The following is a 22904-nucleotide window of genomic DNA, read 5'->3' on the forward strand; positions in this document are numbered from 1 at the left end:
GGGGAAAGGTGAAGGGTTGCTTTAAATCAGACACTGAGTACTGGGAGGTGCCCTCAGTGGTGTTGGCTTTTGGCCCCTTCTCCTGGAAAAGGTGGTTTTGACCATGCTTGGCAGATCTTTGGGGCGAGCTGCAGGGAAGCAAAGTGCCTACACTGTGTTGTTACGAGTCTTTCCAGAACAAGGAGTGTGACCTGGAGCTCCTCGCAGCTGCTGAATGCCTGGTTCAGAGAGCCTGTAAAAGGGTGGCAATGCTTTTGAGCTCAGTCCTGCTTTAGATAAAACCTCTTTTCTTTCCCTGGTGAGGTGTTTATAGTGTCCCAGTGAGCAAGTTGTTCATTTGAGGAAGGCACCTCGCAACTGTTTAAGGGAAGTTCTAGCATGGTTCTGCTGGAGGCAGCAAAGCTACTTAGTTCCTCTCTGGTGACTTAGATCTTCAGGAAAGGGGCTAAATGAGACATTCAGCCTGAAATGGGAATGAGTACTGAATGGGAGGTATTTACATATGGGGTGGGATCCTGGTTGGAAGGGTTCCTGTGTGTGAGTCTCGCCGCAGGATCTGTATCTTGGTCCTTAAATGTGTGGCAGTGCCTGGTCAGGGGGATAACCTGTTCCCGCTTCTGCAAAAGCTGCTGTTACTTGGCGTTAAGCTGCTACTTTCCGTGGTCACAGAATGGCGACGGGGCTTTGTTGAGAGTGCGGAGGAACAGGAGTTAATTCCTGTATTAAAAGCAACCCACAGGAGGGGAGTTAAGTGTCCTTACAAGTTACGCCACCGTCCTTATACTTGGCGGGGGTTTGCATCCTGCAGTACCGGCTTCTCATAGCAGATGGGGCCATCCTGGTGGCAAAAAGGGAGAACGCGGTCTCCGGAGGCCGGGGCAAAGCCCCTTTATCCCGAAGCCTGGCACCAAGAGCCCGGAGCGAGCGCTGCTCAGCCCTTGTCCGGCGGGGCCGGGACTCGAACCAGCGTCTCCATCCGTTCCACTCCCCCCCCCCCAGGACCTCTTTAGGTGCCCGCCGCATTCGCCGGTCTGCAGCGCCCCGGCAGCGGTACGTCCGCCCGGAAGCGGAAGTGCCGGCGCGGGCTGTGGCGGCGTTACCGGAGCGCCGACCCCGCGGCGGCGGCCTCGTCCCGTCGCTATGAGCGCGGCTGGGCTGGTGTCCGCCACGCCGCCGGCCCCCACCCCGCCCGGGGCGCCCGCCGCCGCTGCCATGCCCCCCGGCCCCGACTACTACGAGGAGGAGGAGCTGGAGAGCGCCGAGGAGGAGGACGGCGAGCGGAGCGCTCGGGCCCGCGACTCCGATGAGGGTTGGTGGCGCGGCGGGCTGGGCTGTGGTGGCCTGGCAGGGTGCGGGAGCGGCGAGGGAGCGGTTTGGAGAGCACGCGGAGGGTTAGGTTGCTGGGGCTCCCTGTGGAGGAGGAGAACAGCAAAGCGGGTGCAGAGGTGGGATGGAAACCGTTTACCCAGGTGAGGAGGAGGCCACTGAGGAGGTGGGACTGGGGGTGTGGGACAACAGGGGTGGAGAAGGCCGGGGTGTGGAGCTTGGGGAGATAACTGCCGTGGGAAGGGGAAAGGAGGCAGTTAAGGTGTGCAGAGAAGGTAGTGCAAGATGTTAGAGGGAAGAGGGGCTTTGTAGAAGAACCAGGACAGCGGTGCAGAAGGGGCAATGGAAGTAAAACCCGGAGTGTCCTGTGGTGTGGGATGCATAAAATAACAAGGGAGATGAAGAAGGGCCCTTGGACAGTGCCTGCTGCTCTGTCAGCCAGTCCTTCACTGCGTCTGGGACATTCAGGAACGAGGTCTCAAAGCCAGACCTGTTGATCTCTCTGAAGGACAGCAGTGTGCAGCTCCATGGGGAATAAACCAAAGCCCTTTATGGTAACTTGGACATTTAAGTATATTTTTTTGTTTTGCAGCTAAAACTTTTTGATTTATCTTTGGTGTATAAAATAGAATTGTAATACTTCTAAGTTTAAACGCATTTGTTCCTATCTTTAAAGAAAACCAAGTAAGATTTGATTTAAGGGGCCAGTCCCCCTTGTCCATGTGTAGGGAATGTAGCTGTAGTTCAGGCTTTACAGCTGTACCGTGCCTGCCACAGCTTCTCCAAGCTGGAAGCACAGACCTGTCGTTCTGGAGGAAAGCTGATTCATTAGTGGCTACCCACGTCTTATAAATAAGAGCCTGAAAAGGCATAGCAGAAAACTAGGAGTCCCATACTGGTCTGATTTGGTTGTAGTTTATATTACCTATTCATAAAATTGGGGCTATCTATGGTAGTGCTTGTCTTTGTGTGTAAATGGTGAAGTACTTCTGTGTGACATGTAGCTGAGAAGCCAAATTCAGGTCCCATCAAGTCACTTTGTTACCTTTAATGAGACCTTTATGGTCAGCCCTAACAGTTGGAGTGTGTTTGTCCAGGTCAAGATGCGGAATTAGTTACAGCTGTTTCAGTCATTGCCTTCCGGATATGTTGGGTGAACCTATAGGAAGAAACCTGTGAACTGGTTTTCAAACTCTTCAGACTGTTCTGTCTCACATTTGCATGTGAGCCTTAATGTAGAACCTGCTGTCTTAAACCACAAAGAAATTGCCAGACTATCTTAAACTGAGGTTGCTTAGACTCAGTGTAACAGTTCATTGCAGAACTACCAGAGGATTTAGATTGGTTACCTTCCAGGAGAGACAAGAGATTCGTTTCACCTCTGAATTCATCTCTGCAGAGGCCCATCTAGCTGGTTGTGTATTTGAGGTTAAACTGCCTGAGGTTTGGGGAGTTTGTTTGTAAATAAAACTACTTTGGGGTTTTTTTAACAAGTCATTTCTTTACCTCATTTAGACACTGAGGATGCCAGTGAAACCGACCTGGCAAAGCATGAGGAAGAGGACTTTGTAGAAATGAAAGAGCAGTAAGTAACCCGTTGTAATCAAAAGTAAGGTAATCTGTTTATTTGGTTGATGGGTTTTGGTTTGGGTTTTGTTTTTAATACAGCTTTGCAAAGTTTTGGGCCAAGATGGAGGGGTTTTAAGTGCCTAGCCCAATGCGATAGCTAACGAGGCCATATACTTGTGTATCTTCTCAGTTACTTTCTCTGTACCATATGTATTCAAGAAACCAAATGCCGCTGCTGTTTTGGACACAGGAATAGGAGTTTCTGGGAGCAGCTGAGTTTTGCTGCAAATGAATCCTGCTGCAGACAGATCCTTTAAATAAAATAAAGTATCTACTTTATATAAGCCAAGCAAAAAGCAAGATGCCTATTAAAACCCCTTAAACAACAGAATGCTGCCCAAGATGATGGGGTTTTGGGTGACTTGAAATAGCTTCCCTTGGTATTCAGGTGTATTTGCAGTATTTTGTGCTCTTGCTAGCTGGCAGAGGCATGTTTTTAGACAGGTCAGGAAGACTTGGCCTGTGTTAAAGTATGGCTATGTGGTGAAGGAAACACAAGTTTGCAACAGCACCAGGAATAGGCTTTGGAGTCTTTTATAATGTCAAGACCTATGTGAGGAAACATCTTCTGTTTTATAGGTAGGGAGCTAACACACAAATTATTAAGGCTTGACAAAGTGGCAGAATGATTCTGGTGTAAAGTTTCTGGCATCTGTAGATCTAAATGTCATTTTAGATGTCAACATAAAAAAAAATAAGTAAAATCCTATTTTGCCCTGAACTGCTCCCAAAATAATTGGTTGGGTGCGTTGTACAACCAGTGGGGTTGGCAGGGTTTGTAGAGAGAATGTTAACCTTTCTTTTGAATCATATTCTTCTAGTTGTTGTTTGTTTCCTGAAGATCTGCTGAAAGGTTTTTAATTCCATGTAAACATGTTGTAACTTAAACAGATGGTGAAATAAGCTCTCTATGCTTGTTTCTGAGAGTAAAGCTGCATGCTGTCTCTCTTTGCAGGATGTATCAGGACAAACTGGCATCTCTTAAGAGGCAGTTGCAACAACTGCAGGAAGGTGAGCTTTGAAGTTGGGAGCTTTTTTATTCCTGAACGCTTCTCAGCACTTTGCAAAGGTCACAAAAGGATGAGGGGGTTGAAAGATGTAAGCAGGATCCTTTGTTGAATGGCGTCTCTCTGTCATGCTGCTGAGTGAAAAAGTCATAGAATCACAGAATGGTCTGGGTTGGAAAGGACCTTAAGATCATTCAGTTCCAGCCGGCTGCCGTGGGCAGGGACAATTCACCCTAGACCATGTCACCCAAGGCTCTGTCCAACCTGGCCTTGAACACTGCCAGGGGTGGAACATTTACCACTTCTCTGGGCACCCTGTGCCAGCACCTCACCACCCTCACAGTAAAGAGCTTCTTCCTTATATCTAACCTCAGCTTCCCCTGTTTGAACCCATCACTTATCACTACAGTCCCTGATGAAGAGCCCCTCTCTAGCATCGTTGTAGGTCTGCTTCAGATATTGGACTGCCAGTTCTCATCCTTTTGCCCTATAAACGCTTGTAGTTAAGTCTGTATACTAAAGCCTCTGTATGCTAAAGCATTTCTTAATATTCGCTTTGTGAATCAAGAAACCAGGGAATGTGCTTATCAAAATAAGCTAAGCTAGAACTGTAGTTTTCTGATTCCAGACATTAGTATTTGTGTTTCAAGTGGTGTATGGCTCCTTGAGAAAATGTAACATTGCTTCCAACAAATTGATTTCAACTAGGTACTCTTCAGGAGTATCAGAAGAGAATGAAGAAGTTGGACCAGCAGTACAAAGAAAGGATACGAAATGCAGGTAAGCTGAATTGTCTTCTAAGACACTGTACACAAATGTAATGGGTTTTATGACACCTGAAGGAAAATCATGATAGTTCTGTCCTTCAAAGAGAAGGAACTTAGTGGAGCAAAGGGTGGTTCTGCTTCTGAGGGTATAGTGTAGGGCTTTTTGAGTGTACTGGATCTATCTTGATGGGGTTTTTTTACCTTTCATCAGCATTGTTTGATTGTTTCCTAAATGCTTGATAAGGAGTTTTAGTCTTCATTTATGTGAAAAAGCACAAGTACAATGATTTTGTTTTTATCTGGCACTTTGCCTGCCCTAGTCCCCCTCTTTAGCTTGTTCTTTTGTGCAGCTTGCCCAAAGCCTTCTGGGCTGTTCCTTTCAGGTTAGGACTACATGCTTTCCCAAAGATTGGGATTGTGCCCTGGAACAATGACTGCAGAGGTTTTGCTGCTGCAACTGGTAGTCTGTATAGCTGTGCCATTGACTGGGCTGCCTGCACTTTGTGTTCTGCTGTGTTTCAGGAGCAAAGGCCTAAGTTAAGGTGCCTAACTCTCAGCCTTTCTGGGTAGCCTTTATTGTGTTACTGGAGAGAAATGGCATAGAAATCAGATCCATTTTCTTACTCTCCCTTTTTCTTCTTCTCTTTCTAGTAGCTTCTTTTCTCAAATACTGAATCAGGGCCTTTTATAGAAGCTGTTAAGTACAAACAGGAAATGTAGCTGTTCCTCCTTTAGAAAAAGGGATGAATCCTGTAATGCCTGGGCCATTATTCTGGTAAATAGGACAGGGAGGCAGTGGCACTTTTCTGATAGCTGACATAACTCCAACCTTGGAGTAGTGTCAGTTGTGTCTTTCTGAAAGTGCTTGTAATAGTAAAGGATTTGCTTGAGGAGTTGAAGCGAATTGAACTACTTTTTGTTAACAGAAGTCTCTTCTGAGATGAATTCCTGGTGCCCTAGAGCTGCATTCTTGCAAGACTGGGTTATTTTGATGAAATAAGATTTAACTGCAAACTTGTAGTTCTGGATGGCAAAGACCGGTGCTGCAGCTCCTTGTTTCCTCCACAGGAGGGCAGATGAGGATCACTTTCTGCCTGGTACTGCAGGAAGAACGATCTCTTTATGTTCTTCCCGTGTTGAGCTTTTGGGTTTGTTTTGGTTTTGTTTGTTTGGGTGGTTGGTTTTTTGTGTGTGTGTTTTGGGCTTGGTGTTGAATTTTGTTTGAGAATTCGCAGATATAAAGCAACAGATTCAGATTTACCTGTATTTGATTACCTTCATAATACTGCTTCCATGTGCAACTTATAGAGCCTTTTTGCAAAGGTTTGATTTATTTTTTATTTTTAATTTGGCCATTATCATCTTTGGTATCTATGATCGTGGTTTTTAAAGTTGTATATAAAAAGGCACGGTAGTACAGTGTTGCTACTACAGCCTTTTGTAGCAGCACCAAGATACCTGAAACCTGTGATCTTCACAGTTTTTACTAGTTCAGGTTTTGCTAAAGCTTAATATGCTGGTGAAATATGGTTCCTTGGGGACTGATCAGGTGCCTTAGTTGGCTTTTCTTGCCACTGTCTTGAATGAAAGCTTTGTTTTGGGCATTATGTCCTCCAGGAAACACAGGAAGGGTCCCGTCCTTCTTAACTTCAAGCTGGTAGGAGTTGCACATCCATCAATAGCAGGACTGTTTGACATCAGAAATCCATTTGCCTCATCCATAAGTATGACTTGACTCTAACACATTGCCCTGTGTTAGAACTTAAATCTTCAGTGATACAGAGCCTGAAATGAGACGTGAGTTGAGCAGATGAATCTTCCAGCAGCTGCAGGATGATTCCTGAACTGGTCATTGCTGAACTTCATGAAGTTGGCTTAAACTATGATTTTATTTTTTTGCCAGCCACACATTCAGCTCTGTGATTCAAGCTTCTGCTTGGGGGGTTTGTATCTAGTAATAACTGATTGTAATCAAACTGCAAGAAAGATGGACTATATGCTTAGTACCACTGGGACTAGAAGCTAAACTGAGTATTATGGAACACTGCAATGTAAGCTTTGCAAATCTGCTTGACAATCAGTAGAAAACTTCAATTAGCAATGTATTTTTGTGGGATTTTTTCATAGTTACTCTATTTTCAGCCTAAAACTGCCAAGTGAGAGTAGAGGTCAGATGAGTATGTACCTGATTTGGTTTACTGCCACTCTTGGCTGCGATATTCGATGACTTAAAATGTTAGGCAAGTCATTTTGTGTATCTTTGAAGCTAACAAATAATGTCTGTCTTGTCTTTCAGAACTGTTCCTCCAGCTGGAAGTAAGTACTCTCTAATTTATCAAAATCAATGTTAACTAGATGGGAGAGGTATCAACCTCCTGTTTCATCAACTAGTAGTTCCCAGAAGGCTTAAATCTTCCTCTAGCTAGCACTGTTACACTTGCAATGTATTACAGTCTACTTCTGGTATTGCCATGGGTAATTTCTGTACTTTCCCATTAAAATAGAATGAAAAGCATTATTTGCTTTTGGGCTGTTGTGTGCTGGCTGTGCATGTGGCTTGTTTCAGGTGATAAATGATAGTGCTGTTTATAAACCTGAAGAGCTCTGCGAGAGGCTCTTTTTTATGCAACATTAGAATGTTTTCTTCTTAAAATAATTCATTTGCCAATATAGTCCTGCTAACTTAAGTAATTTTTAGATGGTTTTCTGTTGATTATGAATATTGATAATCTTTAGAACTGGCTACAGTTATGAACTGAAAAGCTAATCAATACAGCAGTTGAAAGAAGCTGTTGTGGTATCATTAACTCGTTATTGGTTCCTTAGTTAACTTTTTTGTTCTTTTGGTTTGCGTTAGACAGATCAGGTGGAGAAGAATTATGTCAAGGAAAAGAAGGCAGCAGCAAAGGAGTTTGAAGATAAGAAAATTGAGCTTAAGGAAAACCTGATCGCAGAGTTGGAAGAGAAAAAGAAGATGATTGAGAATGAAAAGCTAACCATGGAATTAACAGGAGGTAAAAACAAGAGAGGCTTCTGCCTTTTGTCTTGTTCACTCTGCTGCTGCTTAGAAAAGAAAGATATCAGGGTAGCAATGCTGTTTATACAGACAGCTAGTGTGAAGGCTTTAAAGGTTCTCCAGATCAGAATTTGACTAGATCTTGCCTTTGGAAGTGTGCATACCAATGTTTTAGGAGTCTAAAGGAATTCAGTTTCTCTATCAGCTGTTAACTCTGCAGATCCAAATTCTGATGTTAAAGGGAGACTGAGGAGGAAGAAGTATTTAATAGTCTGATTTGGGGACCAGGTTAGTCCTCTTCAGGGAAACATGTCCTGCAGAGATGAGCTGTTTCATCAAATACAGCTCTAGGTAAAGGCAGGTAGGTAACTGTGGAGAAGAAATTCATTCTCTGTATGTTAGCCCTCTCTCACCTCCTTCCTTCCAGGCTAGCAGAAGTGCAGTGGGATTTTGTTGTGAACAAGCCCTGGAGGCTAGGAAGTAAAACTGCTGGAACTGGTGTGGACTTGATGGGTTTTAGAACCTATGGAAGCTCAGCATATGCAAGGATACAAGTTAGCAACCTGATGAATCATGGAATCATAGAATGGTTTGGGTTGGAAAGGAGCTTAAGATTATCCAGTTCCAACACCCTGCGATGTGCAGGGAGAATTCACCCTAGACCATATCACCCAAAGCTCTGTGCAACCTGCCCTTGAACACTGCCAGGGATGGAGCATTTACCACTTCTCTGGGTGATCTGTTCTAGCACCTGGCCACTCTCACAGTAAAGAACTTCTTCATTATATTCAACTTCCGCTGTTTAAGTTTAAACCCATTAAACTTAATGAATTTTAATGAAGAGGCTCATCTGTGAGAATGGAGAGCACAGCAGTTTCATTAGGTTGCAGTGGTTGCCTGCCATTCTGGAGCATTACATGCTGTGGTTCTTAACTCTTAAGCCTCATGCAAGGCTGTGTTTCAGGTTAAATCTGTTGATGTCACTCTTCAAAAGTTCCTTTAGGAAGTTTTGATGAATCTCTCGAGGCTTGAAGTTCTGCAAATTTTCATCAGTAAATATAAGACATTCAAGATGCTAAGATAAAGAAGAAAACTGATCTCTACCTTATTCACATTTTAAGCAATATAGAGAGCTGCTTTGACAACTCATTTGAGGCTTGTTTTTAAGGAGAAAAAAATGTCTTGACTTGGTTGTGTATCACCTTGAGTACACTCTTTAAACCCCTCTTCCTAGGCTCTTGTAAGTTGGTCTTAACAGATGGGGAGAGTGGTTTATATTCAACTCAACACAGTGAGTGTCTTGCAGGGCTGTTAATGTTTGGTGTTTTTCAGATGCAAGTTTGAGTCCTAGAGTTCAGGTTTCCTTTGGCATACACTTAGTTGCATCTCATCTTATTATTGTTTAAAGCTTTTATTGTGGCATTTGTTCCCTTGATGTGTAGCGTGGTCATTCTTGTTCACATATGCCATAAGGAAAAAAACCCATCTGCTGTGTTTTGAACATATGTATCTGCTCAAGGTTTCAGCATCTAGAGGCAGCCAAAGAGGCTTCATAGACGTAAGTGCTGCTTAGGATGTGATTCAGGTGTGTTTCAAGATGAGCAAATACTTCTCAGCACATAGAGAGGTGAGATGATGTGTTTAACATTTAAGATGTGGTCTCTTGGTTGCCAGTTGAAGATATCTTCATAAATTAAGGAATGATTTGTGAGGGTTGAAGTAGCTCAGTTAAGACTGTCTGTAGACATTTGGACAAACTGTAATTTCACATAATTACTTGGTGATGAGACTTGTGTTTCAATGTTAAACAGATGTTTTCTTCTTTCCCAGTGCATATGCTACAGTTTAGTTCCTGTCAACTGCTGCTCTGCATGTTATTAATTAGCTTCATTTCATTAATCATAATTTGAAACATTTTCAGATTATCTGAATTGAAATATTGTGTTTAAAATGACTCCAGCAGACTTGTCTCAGGCTTGAAAGCAGTAATTATCTGTTTTCCCTGGATAAAAAGCTAGTTTTCCAGCTTGAAGACAAGAAAAAGAGCAATGGATTTGTAGCTAATGTTTTCCATGCTATTAACTGTCCAAGTTTTGTTATCAAAGGACTCTGTGAACTTTGCCTTTTAAATGATGTGTTCAAAAGCAGGTAGCAGCTTAACCTTAAAGAAATTTGCCCTGAATCCTTGTAGCATCGTTCTGCTCTTTATTTGCACCTGTAAATGAGAGCTGTAACTGTGGCATTGCAGTGTGTGAAACAGTGACCTGGTGTGAAAGAGAACTTGTGTTTGCTGTCAGCAGTTCCAGCCGGGATGCTGGAAGCTATCACAAAAGTAAAAAATCAATTTTCTATATGAAAGAGGGCAGATTTATTTTCCTAGTGCCTTGTGTAGAAAGCTGCTGCTTCTTAGTCCCTTCCCTCTGGTCTTATCAGCTCTCCAACTTCATTGCTCTACAGACTCAATGGAAGTGAAGCCTATTATGACAAGAAAACTGAGGCGGCGACCAAATGATCCAGTTCCTATCCCAGACAAGAGGAGGAAACCTGCCCCTGATATCCTTTCACAGTGCCATTGGAGGGTGTTGTACTGCACCTCTGGTGTTCTGTACAGCAAGGAAAATGAAATTAGGTGCTTGGAGCAGATTTTAATCCAGGAAATACTGAAGCACAATTTGTCCTCTATAATGTGTGATAAACGACTATAACGCAACCAGTCTTTGGCGATCACTTGGTATCCTGACTTCAGCTTCACAGTGCCATGAGATAACTTATTTCATTAGGTTATTTGTTTTGTTAGTGAGAACGCTTTCAATTCTTCAGGCAATTCTTTTCACAAAGGAAAAACTTTAGAAGAGCATTAAACATAAATGCTGAGGAAATGGATTCCATTGATAATAAATGGCTTTCTACATGAGCCAAAGCTTTTCTCATTTCAAGATGTGATAAAATGTTTGCCAGAAAGCTCATGTTTGTCATAGCAAACTAGTTTTTCCATTGCTGATAAAGGCTTCAGATCTCTAATCCGGAGAGATGCATAGCAAAAGCAATGACGACTAGCTTTGTTCTTTGAATAAAGAAGCATGAAAATCCATCTTGTTTTTATATATCATGCATAAGAGAGAAACACGTATGTGTAATCCTGCTGCCTTACTGCATGTTTCTTAGAAGTAAAATGTTCCTTAGCTTCTGAAAGTATGTTTTTAGCTCCACTGTGATGCTAGGCACTTTTTGTATTTTAAGTTCACCTGGAGAGGAGGGCAGTGATATTTGCCTTGCAGAGGCTTATTGTTAGCTTCCAAACTTATATGGCTTAAATCAGATTAAGAAAACCTTATATTGCAACTTCTGAGTGACTCTCACTTTCTAAGGCAGTCTCACACCTTGAACTCTGTCATTCATGTGGGGTGCTCACAAGCGTCACCAGTTTTAATTAACCTCTTTCTGGTTGGAGATTCTGTTCACTCTTTCAGGAAACCCAAAAATCAATCTATTAGTGCCCCTATTTCATCCAAAGTAAATGAGTTTCCCAGTGAACATGACTTTGTAATGGAGCATGATACGGCAGCCACAGCATGAAACAAAGTCTGCCTTTCCTCTCTGAGGAGAGGATTAAAGTCTTATCAGAACTAAAAGCCTTAAAATGCAGCCCAGCAATTGTTGACTTTACTGCTTTGAAAACTTTTGACTTAAGGGCTGTTTTGAAGAAGCAGTGTAGATTAAAGCTGGAGGGAGGTCCACTGCTGGGTGGTGTTGTCCTCCTGTGTTCTTAGGTTCTTCTAGTGGGGAAGTGACAGAGGAGCAGTAGACAAAGGAAGAAGGAAGATGTGAGTGTGCAAGTACACAAAATGTCAGCAGAGCTCTAATATAGTAAGTGTTGTGTTCTGTGATTTTGGGTTGGTTTTCAGGTCACTGGTAGACTCCCATTCGTCCTCATCCACACAAGGACGTGTTTTGCATCTGGCTTTATTTTCTGGTTCTTATTTTCTGGTGGATCTTTTACCTCTTTCCCCTAACTCTCTATTTCTGCATTCTCAGTTGTAAAGTGCCAGGTTTCTTTTCCCAGGTTTGGGTGGGATTTGGCTTCATTGGACAGAACGTGAAGCAAGTCTGTTCTGTTCCAGCTCCCACATTGTTCTCTGCAGAAATGCAAAGAGGAAACCCATGGAAAACACCAGTGATGATGCCTCCATAAAGTAAATGTCAATGCACTAAAGGTTTTCCATTGATGGTTATGTCTGCATAAGTTAAAATGATTTTGCACTCTGTTTGCTGCTAAATCGGAATCTCTGTGGAGATGAACTTTTATTAACTCATATGACAAAAAAAGCTCAAATATGGCACTTCCTACAATCGTATGCAACTTTAGGGAATCCTTTTGGCTTACATTTAGTCAAGTGAAATGAACGTCATTGACCTTTAATTTAACCTTGCTTGTCAAGAGCTTATGGGAACCTTAATTCTGGATACCTCAGCTAAATTACTTGTTGACTGATGAGCAAATAATGGAGGACCTGAGAACACTGAACAAGGTAGGGCTGATGGCTTGATTTGGATTTCTGTTTTTGAAAGAGAAAGCTAATGCCTTCCCCTGAAGAGAACAGAGCTTTCTGGTTTGTGTTCCTCCTTGAGATGGGCTTTTTCATCCCAGTAGGCTTTCAGAAATAATAAAGATTTAGCTAGATGGTATCTCCTCCCTTTTGCTTCAAGAGGTTTAATTAACCTAATTAAAATGACTGTCATCTGAAAATGTTACCTTTTGTCTGAGCCAAATGAAGAGCTGCCTTAAGGAGCTTCTTCCTCTGCATGGCTGAGCTGATGTTGCTGTGTTTCTCTTTGTGATCAGAGGCTGCCTTTGTTCCAGGCCTTAATGTGGGGTGGGTTTTTCCTGTTTTCCTTTTTCTCCCCACTATCACAATACTTCAGCAAACTGCACTGGGTGCAGTTGATGGTTTTTCTGGATTGGATTAACTTACTGCTTTCTTGCTAACCACTTTAAGGCTTATCTGATTTCTTCTAATAGAGGCATTTGAGGATGGTGGTGGAGCATGTGCTTTGTGCCAGCTGTTGAGGTGTCTCTAGTGATTTATCTCCTGTATTTCATGTACCCTGAGAAATGTTGGATCATGTTAAAAAAACAGCGTTAAATGGGTTTGGTTTTGTCTTTAGTGGATTATCTGAATTCTCTGAAGTTTGCAGACCTTTTGTATCATGGTATTGATCATCTACACCTCTGGCAGTTTACAGCATGCCGGTCTTGTTATATCATTTAATGGTACATTTTAAAAAGCATTTAAAATAAGGCTATCTGAAATTATACCTGCAGACTTGTATAGCTTACATCAAATCTCTAACACTTCTTTGCTTTCTTCCCATGCAGCTTAAATCACCCAAGAGACCAGGTGAGTTAGCAGTTGCATTGCAACTTGTTCACAGTTGAATAGACCAACTATATTGTAGGCTGTTTGACTATATAATTGCTGACTGTGGAATTTGACTGTATAATTGTTTTGACTGTGTAATTGCTGTTCTTTGTGCAGCTACTGCAGCAAATGGATGCTGTGTGAAGTCTCTCCTGTTCTGAAGCTTGTCAGGGTTGGAAAGGGAGGCATGTGTATCTTTTAGTGGCTGAAACATTTGGGCATGGAACAATGTGTGTAAAGAGGTGTTTCTGTTATATTTGGATGCATTTGGACAGCTTGCCTGCCGGTCAGGTAGATGGAGGTGTTGAGAAATTTGGGTTCCATGCCTTTAGCTCTCTAAATGTGTCTGCACACTACTTCAGGACAATGGTACTGACTTGCCTAAGTAAATCTGACCCTATATAACTACTATGGATGAGAATTAAAATCAAGGATATCTATCACCTCCCTATCAACATTCTGTTCAGATAAATGTTACATTTCAGTGACTTACAATTTATATATTCAAGGCAGAGTCGGGATGAAGTATTCATCCTAATAGAGAATATTTTTCTGATGGAAAATTTCAGTTTATGGCTTATTATTTCTGCTTAATATGACTTTACTAATTGCAGTTCTGCAGTCGGATGTGCTGCTTGTATGGTGGTCTTTAAATAGTCTCTCTCCTGTTCTCAGCCTCTCCCTCCTCTCCTGAGCACCTCCCAGCTACACCAGCAGAGTCTCCAGCACAGCGGTTTGAGGCCCGAATAGAAGATGGAAAACTCTACTATGATAAGAGATGGTAAGTTCTGGTTTATCAGTTTTGAGTGTAGCATAGTGAGGAGACACAGACTGCAGAGAGAAATTGCTTTAATAAAAGAATGTAAAGACAAAACCCTTTTGGGCAGAGGCTAGCCACTTCCTCTGAGGGTAATCATGTGAGTTGGGTAAATCAGAAGTGATAATGGGGTGTTTAGACCTCATAGACTTTCAGGAATCACTACAGGCTTGAATAAAAGGACACGTAAATCTTTCCCATGGAGCCAGTGGTGCTTGGGAAATGGTTTTTGTCAAACCTAATGTTGGGTAAGAGAGGTACCAGCAGACACAGCGCGATGCAGCAGCAAAGCCACTCAGCTGTGATACAGATACTTTGTGATTGCAGGTACAGTGATGGATTTGCAGTCCTGGTGCTCAGTTTTGTAGAACAGCAGCCCATCGTTCCACAAGGTGGCAGAAGAAATGTCATGGACCAGCTGAGCAGAATGAAAAATGTTTCTAATAAATCCAAATAACCTTTAAAGATCAAACCCAGATGGGAGAAGCAACTTCAGAATTGCTGGCTGGTTTTAGCTCTGTGGAATGTTATGGCCATATAGCTGTACAAGCCTCACAAAATGCAAGGAAAATACTAATTTCTGCAGAGAAATCTTCTTAGGTTTTAAATTTGAGATGTGCAAAACTGGATCATCAAGGGGACAGTATAGTACTCCTTGAGTAGAAAGCCATTTGCAAGTTGTATGCTTATTTGTAGCTTATTTTAGTGTTCTAGTGGCCCAAAATAAGAAGTGACAAAGTTGTAGTTTTATCACAGGTTAGGTGTGAAGCTTGCTTTCTAAACAACAGCCACCTTGTACATTTGGTCAGTTTTAACTTCTGGTCTGATAGTGAAGTTTCATCAAAGGCTCTATATACACAGCTCTGAGAGAAGCTGCTGCATAGAGAGTAAACTTCCATGAAGCATAAAGCAGGCATGAACTGAAGGGCTGCTTGTTTCACAGATACATGAAGTTGTTTTTTAGCTTTCATACATTTGTCTGTGTGTATAAAGTGACTTAGACGACTAAGCTGTTCCTTAGAACTTTAAGCATGTGTAGTACTGAAAAGTGTTGCACAAATATAAACTTAATCTAGTTTAAAAAGAAAAGGGAAGATGGAATCTGAAGTAACTTGTCAGTAAAGCTCCCACCAAATTCAAACCTGGGAGAGCTTCCATGAGCCCAGGTGAACCTCTCAGTAGCATCACCTCTCTCTGAAAGGTAGCTAGTTGGAATGTAAGCCACATAAATTATTTTCACCATGCTGAATTCAGTTGTCATGGGAGGTCTCACTGCCAGAAATTCCAGTCAGGACCTTTCCTGTCTGCCTTGTTCTTATGCTGGTTTAAGAGATTATTTTTGGTTGATAGCAATAGTACTTGTGCAAAGTAGCTGGTAGTTTAAAAGAATGAAGTAACTCTTGATAATGGGAGGGTAATTTTTCCTAAGGTGTATTAAGACTGTAGCTGCTGGTGTGCACCAGCAATAATAAAGCTGACAGCTCAGGAGCGACTCCTTTCTGTTAGCCATGAAAGACCATTATCTCAAAACAGAGAATGTTTAAGGCTAGTAGTGGGCTTGCCAAGGTCTTGCAGAGACATTTCACAACCATGTTTCCAAAGTGGAGTCTTTGTTTAGGGAGTTTCAGATGGATGTGTAATTAGACTTCAGGTTTGTTATCCTCAGTTTGCTCCATGCCCCCCATCAGATCCTGAAATACAGTTCGCTGTCGTTCTGCTTTTAGCTTTTTCTGCATACTCTAATGCTGAGTGATTTCTTTCGATCTTCTGAGGGAGATGCAGTTGAAAATCTTGGCCTTTCACCAAAATATTTTGTAGCAGAAAGTGGAATTATTCCTGCTTGCCTCAGTATTGCAGTGCATTTTATCTACTGCAAAAGCAAGAGCTGTTTGGCATTTTCCTGCTCTTGAAAGCCAACTTCAATTCCGTTATGTTTTTCATCAGAAGTATTCTTAGTTCCACTTCTCTGTACTCCTTGTATATAGAAACATGTCAAAAGGCTGAGACAAGAACATGCAGCTGTACCAGTGTACAGGTGTACCAGGCTACTGTACCTTCAGCTGACCCATCTCTGTGTGCACAGAGACACTCGAGACAGGTCTTCAATGAAAAAGTGCTGAACCAACTTGTTACCTTGCTTCTGCTGTCCACAGCTAACACAGGTTTACTGAGGGATTGTAACTTGTAATGTGAGATCCTGCATTAATGCTGACATTCACAGCTTTGACTGGAAGATTTTCATTAACTGCAGGCACAGATAACACTGGAGAGTTGTTGTTTGTAGTGGCATCTTCTGCACTCGGTAGCTTGTGCGCTGATGGTATCAAGATCGTCAATTCTCCTTGCTTAAGCACACACAGCATGGTGTAAGAACACTGCTGGGCTGAGACTTTTATGTCTTATCTTAGTGAGGTCTGGGTTTTGTAGTAGATTAAACCATTCCTTAAGATCCATTAATGACATCTGGGCTCAGCAAACAGATTTTTGGCTTCGGTGATCGTTGCTATTGCATTATCCTGCATCCCACTGATATCCTCTCTGTTAAAATGAGGGAGAAGGGGTTGTGGTTGGGCACAGGTGTCTAAAGGAAGCAGGATCTGGGAGGTTTCATTACCTTACCCAGCCCATTGTAATTAGTGTGTTTGGAAGGCTGAAAGCTGCCTCTATCCTTCTCGTAACTGGCAAGCAGTATGAGTAGATGAGCCAGTAGGAAGAGATTGTGGAATAAACCATTGGAAGAATTCCATATTTACAGCATGGTTTTTGTAGGAATGATGGTAAAGATTATGCAGATCTGTGCATTTTGACGTGGCTTTAAGCCAATCAGACTGCAGGGAGTTGCATACTGAGGGGAAACGTGTACAGTGACTCTGCAACTTGAATTGCTCAGTTAAATCTGAAGCACATCATGATTTAGGTAAAGGTGGAAATCTGCTTTTATAACTGTAAAGGATTTTGGTGCTCTGATTATTTGCTTGCAAGTGACTTGTTTCAGTGTAATTAGTTCTGCCTATGAAAGAGAAGAAACTGAGACTGGGCTGTTTTGTCCAGCACGCTTTGCAGCACTTCCCAGAAACATGGTCTGTGGAGAAGACAAGACTGAAATCAAGTGATTCAAAGTCTTTCCTTTGTTCTGTACAAAGTAACACCAAGAGAAATACATACCAGGGGCAAAAATGCATATGCTTAGACACAAGCCTCTTCCTATATGGCAGGTATATACAGCTTCTTACAGAGCCAATTACACACCACTTACATTTTGGGTGTTTTCACAACATATAACAGTATTACAAGCTTGAAGTCTATGTTTAAACAACACATAGACTTCATTGACTGAGTAAATTCATTTTGGTGGTGGTGCACTAGTAACTTCGGGTTGAGGAATGTGGGTAACTTTTGAGCATCTGTGGTATGCTCTGTCTTATCAGGCACAATATGGAGTTGCCTTCTGAAATCTGTTCTTTGACATGTGAAAGGCCAGTTTGATTAACTTGTGAATCATGGGCTTACTGGCTTACTGTCGGCGAGTGTTCTCCTGTCTGGGGTTTGAGGCTCTGCCCCTCTTTCAGTGTGAAATGTTTTCAGTAATTGCATATAGAGTGGACTGTGAATTGAGAGCTTCATGCATTTCAGAGTATCATTTAAATGCAAAGTGTGTGTAGAATCAACCCGCCAAGTTGTGAAGATGGGGAAAGTGGTGTGGAAAGACAGACTTCATATTTACTCTATCCAAATGCTTGTAGAATCCTAGCTTTATCAATCTTACTACTCGTTTCTTTTCTCAGTCTTTAAGCAACTAATGGTTTCGTGTGTTTCCTGTGGGTTTTTTGTTCTTTCTCTTTGCAGGTACCACAAGAGCCAGGCCATTTATCTGGAATCTAAGGAGAACACTAAGATCAGCTGTGTGATCAGTTCTGTGGGTGCCAATGAGGTAGTGGGCTGCTTTGGTTTTCAGGGGAGTGGGGAAAGGTGTGGTGGGGCAGTGTGGGCAGGTAGTTAAGGACAAAGATGAAATCAGTATTGCTTTCAGGAAAGATGTAGCTGTCTGGGTGTATAAAGAATCTAAATCCAAGATAAAACCAAGCTGAGCAATTGAGATGGGAAGAGACTCGCTCTCTTTCTAGAGAGTGATCTTACACTTTGCAAGTAGTAGTTTGGCAGGCAGGAAAAATGAGGAGAACTGATGTGTTGCATTTCATTCGAACTGCCTTCCGTCAGTTCCATTTTCAGTATTTCAAGAACATAGAGTTGTTAATGCAAAAATCATAAAATACAAAATATCCCATTGGGAATTGAGAAGAGGATTAGGAAAAACGTTGTCACCAAATTTAGTTGTTACAAGTGGAGGAAATTCTTCCTTTAACCCGAGTATGTGTGCTGTAAACTGGCAGCGTTCATCACCTATGTGGGAGCTAGGGCAGGTGAGTCATTGCTCTGAGACAGTTGTCTTGTAGCTAATGATTAAAGCTTAGAGGAGCAGGTGAAGGGAGGTGTGTGCCCAAAATTGATGTGAATCTTGCTACAAAAGAATCTCAGTCCTTGAGCAGTGCATCAGTCAGGCAAAGGGAGCAGTTTCTTTGCTTCCAGATTCCAGACACTTCAAGGAAAGAGATGTTAGACTTGAATGCATTTCTCTTCAATCAGCCAGTAAAGTAACTTTAATTTGGCTTGGCAGCTAAGGGAAAATATTTTCTTTTCAACAAAATGGGTTGCATATGGCTGATGCTTTGTACCACAACTGTTCCCCTTGTGGTAACAGTTGTTAAGATCAATGCGTGATTATTTATCTCAAGTAGTAGTGGCGTGCTGATGGATGTGGATGTGTTAAAGATGTAGTACTCCTAATTGGATCAAAGTTATCACTTTTAACTTACTACATGAAAACTCCATCTTTTGGGAACATCTTACCTGAAACCTGATGGGGATGTAATCTGTTAATTACCATGGCATTAATCCACTCTATAGTGGGACAGTTGGTTTAGTGGTACAGTGTCAAACTGTACGTGGTGGTTGTTCTCTACAGCTGCTCAGAGTTTGTAGGTTCTGGAGTGCTGGTTAGTAAAACATGCCAAATTCTTGGGAGTGTTGCAGTAGAGAGATGAATATCAATGACTGTGGATTTTGATTGCTCTGGGGAAATAACTGAAGTACAAATGCAGGCAAATATTAAATATGTTAAGGGCTTGTGTTGGTGAAGTCTATTTATAATTAAAATAAAGTTAAATCAATCTACTGTGCCAGGACTGCAGCCGATATATCTGGATAGATCTGAATATATCTAAAGAAATCCCCAAATCACATGCCATCATTAACTTTATAATTCTTTGCAGTAGGAAATACTGGAAACAAAAATACTTTTTCCATGCAGGTGTTAAAAAGAAAAAGGCATTTTTATCTTCAGATACAATTTATTCCATATACTGTGAGAAATGCTTCACTGAACAAAATCAGAATAAGCTTTGCATTTGACTCATAGTTACTTGTCTGGGCAAATCCCAGGATAGATAATTTTATGATCTGTGGATCTAGAGGGACTTCTTCTTGATTAGGTGAAGCTTAATGCCAGAGTTCTGTTGCTAACTGTAACAGAAGGAAACCTGCTTTTCTGATGATTCTGTAATGCTTGGGAAGAGTAGTATTTCTTGATGGCTGGAGCAGGAAGTTAAGGTGATAAAGTTGGAAACCTTATTTGGCTGTCTACTTGGGTTGCAAAGGTCTTGTGTGGAGGGAGAAGGGATAAAGCTAAATCATCTGGGCACCCTTGAGTAAGAGAGATCTGACGATAAGAATACCTTGTCTTATTTATGTCTTGCTTACTGTGGATTTTCCCTTGTTCTCCCCACAATGTATCTCCCTGCTGCCTTTATTCCCCCCCCTTTTCTTTTCATGCAGATCTGGGTGAGGAAAACCAGTGACAGCACAAAGATGAGAATCTATCTGGGACAGCTGCAGCGGGGAGTCTTTGTCATTCGTCGGCGATCGGCTGCATGACTCTGCTCTTCCTTGGTCTTCTCTTTTTTAAACCTCTGATGGGGAATGGCAGTCTGTCCACTCAGCAGCAGAGGACACTGTCATGACCCCTTACAAGACAGTTTGTGGCTGGCCACATAATCCCCAGTAGTCCTTAAATCTTTAGTGATACAAAAGCACTGCCCTGGACTCCTACCTGGATTTTGCATCAAGCTTCCGTATGCTTTCTTTATATTTGGGCTATTTAAGAAGACTTTGCATCATACTTTTTTTCAGCATTGTTTCATGGTGCACAGATGGGACTCGTATGTTGAAGACGTCGCATTTATGTTTTGAATAAGACCATGGAAGAAGCTTTGCTTGTCAAGACCTGCGGTTAGTTACTGGTTTTGGGTTTGTTATCCTTCAAGGCTCGGGATGTTGGGCAAAAGGAGATTAATCTTCCCAGGCTTCAGCTGCAGCTGAGATGCATCCATAATACCTTGTATCTGACATTAGCTTTATTGGATGAACTGTTTAAGGACTTGAGTGTGGAGGCTATTTTAGGAGAGTGCGAACAGCTTAGAAGTGCTGCAAGTCCAGTTGATTTTAATGTGGTTAAGCAGCCACACTTGGTTAATCAGAAGCTTCCCTTTCTCTTCAGATTAAAAAAACCCTTCAATGAACAAGCAAAGAGTATGTCTGTTACCTGAAATAGGCAGATGAGAGTAAACCAAAAGATTAATTGACTGGACTTTGCAGATAGTGAGACTGTATGGATGAGTATAATCACTTGCATATGTAGAGAAATGAAAGGTAAATTCCACTTTCATCACAGATGCTTAAGAGTAACAGGTTATGCTGGAATCCTGCTGACAGAAGATACCAGATCTGTTGCATCGTCCAAAGGAGCTTGCTACAAAGTAGGAAGCAGCATTGATATGCTCTTGGTGTGTAGCTGAAACCTTCATTCCCTAAAATACCACACAAAGGTTTCTCTTTGAAAGGTATTTTAAATACTAAAGATAACTGGTTTTACACTTGCCCTTCAATAGCACAAGTGAGAACGCTCAAGTAATGATGTAAACGTACTCCCAAGATGCTTAAGGATCTGACTCTGTCATTCTTTCATTATTCCCAGTCTTTTGCTGATGGCTGAATCCACCAATACCATGTGTAACTGCATTGGCACGAAGGACACAGTGCACTCCCCGGCAGTGCTGTCACATCTTTGCCTTCCGTGCGAAAGAACTTTGTGCTCCTTTTGATTCCTGGACAAGAAACTGTAATTTCTGGCTTTCTCAACATGTGTCACTTTGAGGCATTTTTTGGTTTGTTCAGTGTCAGTCGAGCCTTTCTTTCCTGTCTGGATAAATGGAGTATTTGAAATGACTGCTTCCATTTCTTTTCCTTTACTGCAGTTGGGTGGCAGTCACATCCCAATAACTGATGCATGTACGTGGATCTGGAGTGGAGTGTTATGGCTGAGTTTCTGATGGGTTGCCTTTGCAGCTGAGGCACCGATTTTTACAGTGTTTAGAGTTTCAACTGGATCTGAAGCTTTGATGAGGAAAGGAGAGGGTGTCTCTTTCCCACCCCTTTAAAATGTGCCACTTTTGCTGCAGCGTTAGTCAGGTGGAAAGCAGCAGGCTGTGTTTTGTCAAGTTAACAGCATACTTAATGTAACTTCACATTCTCTGCACGTGTGACAGGTTTTTAACAAGGTGATGATGTACCAAATGGGATTTGTCACTGAGCCTTAAAACGAACGTCATAGTTCTTATAATAAAAAAGTGCTAAGTAAATAGCAGGATTTACTTTCCTCCCTGTATTATTTTATTAATCTATATGTTTGGGGAAGCAGCTTGTTCAGTGTTGGGATGATGCCTTGCCAGCCTGGTGATCTCTGCTGCTGTGGTGATGTCCGATGTGGGGTAACTTTAAAGGTAATGGTACAAGTGTGGAAGTGCAGCGGCTGTCTTCAAGCCAGGCAAGGGATAGATGCACATTGTCTAAGCTTAATTGTATAGCTTCAACACCACATCTTAATGTGGACCAACATCATCTGCTCACCATGCTTATTCCTTGGCAGAAGCAGGGAAAGAATAGCTGCTGTTGCAGCCAAAAGCCTGTCTTTCCATCAGCTGTGGTCTTACCTTGCAGGTGTTGGAAGGGGAGGTGGGGTGGGACACACATTCCTGGTTCATGTCATAATCGGAATTTAGGACATCTTGAAAGTGAATACCTATGGGACTGTTGCACCATTTCCCTCTTCTGTAACCCCCCTGTGGACCCTCAGCTGGTGAGAAGGTTCCTGTCATCATAAGGAGTCATCTTGTGTTGTTGCAGATGATCAAGGAGCGTGCAAGCTGAGAAAGAATGAGTCCAGTGAGTGGTCAGGGTGAGAAGGAGGAAATTGAAGTGTGCTGTTGTAGTGACTGGAGAGATGGGTTAGGTGAAGTGATACTGATTTGAGGGCACTGCTTCAGCATGGAAGTTGTCAGACCTGATCTCAAACTCTTCACGCCGGTCTTAGAGCGCAGATGGTGCCTGAGGTTTGTACAACTTCCTTCTGCCAGAGTTCCATGTCCACTGCCAGGTTCCCAGTGCCCCTGTGTCAAGGTTTAAGGCCAACTGGTAACTGAGAACCACACAGCTGCTTGCTCCTCGCTCTTCTTCCCCGCTGCTCCCAGGGGATGGGGAGGAGAATCCAAAGTGTAAATCCCACGGGCTGGGATAAGAGCAGTCCAGTAACTAAGGTATAACACAAAAACACTACTGCTACCACCAATAATAATAATGATAAGGGAAATAACAAGGGGTGAGAATATAAAACTGAAAGGGGAAAAGGAAAAGCAAACAATAAGCACAAGTGATGCACAGTGCAATCACTCACCACCCACTCACCGATACCCAGCCCGACCTGAGCAGCTATCTGGGCCTTCTGGGTACCTCCCTTCAGTTTCTATCCTG

The 22904-nt window shown here is 42.3% G+C and overlaps 1 protein-coding gene across 1 annotated transcript; it reads left to right on the plus strand.

Annotated features, from left to right (window-relative positions):
* The first annotated feature begins 1072 nt into the window (after window positions 1-1072).
* Window positions 1073-21744, plus strand: SUDS3 (SDS3 homolog, SIN3A corepressor complex component). The gene is made up of 12 exons (XM_061370562.1): window positions 1073-1309; window positions 2842-2911; window positions 3911-3966; window positions 4671-4742; window positions 7026-7045; window positions 7587-7743; window positions 10203-10298; window positions 12213-12274; window positions 13123-13144; window positions 13841-13946; window positions 17829-17913; window positions 19875-21744. Exons 1-12 carry the CDS (start codon window positions 1141-1143, stop codon window positions 19971-19973), a joined length of 1014 nt encoding a protein of 337 aa, XP_061226546.1. The 5' UTR covers window positions 1073-1140; the 3' UTR covers window positions 19974-21744.
* Window positions 21745-22904: the final 1160 nt, after the last annotated feature.

The sequence above is a fragment of the Neopsephotus bourkii genome, unplaced genomic scaffold, assembly GCF_033783945.1.
Source record: "Neopsephotus bourkii isolate Nb327-2 ecotype Australia unplaced genomic scaffold, CSIRO-AGI_Nbou_v1 NB_1542, whole genome shotgun sequence".
NCBI classification, from domain to species: domain Eukaryota; kingdom Metazoa; phylum Chordata; class Aves; order Psittaciformes; family Psittacidae; genus Neopsephotus; species Neopsephotus bourkii.

Excerpts from the sequence above, each read along its gene's own strand:
- SUDS3 (XM_061370562.1), top strand. The coding sequence starts at position 1,141 with ATGAGCGCGGCTGGGCTGGTGTCCGCCACGCCGCCGGCCCCCACCCCG. Across the intron at positions 4,743-7,025 it reads AGAAAGGATACGAAATGCAG|AACTGTTCCTCCAGCTGGAA; the intron begins GTAAGCTGAATT and ends CTTGTCTTTCAG. Across the intron at positions 10,299-12,212 it reads GAGGAGGAAACCTGCCCCTG|CTCAGCTAAATTACTTGTTG; the intron begins ATATCCTTTCAC and ends AATTCTGGATAC.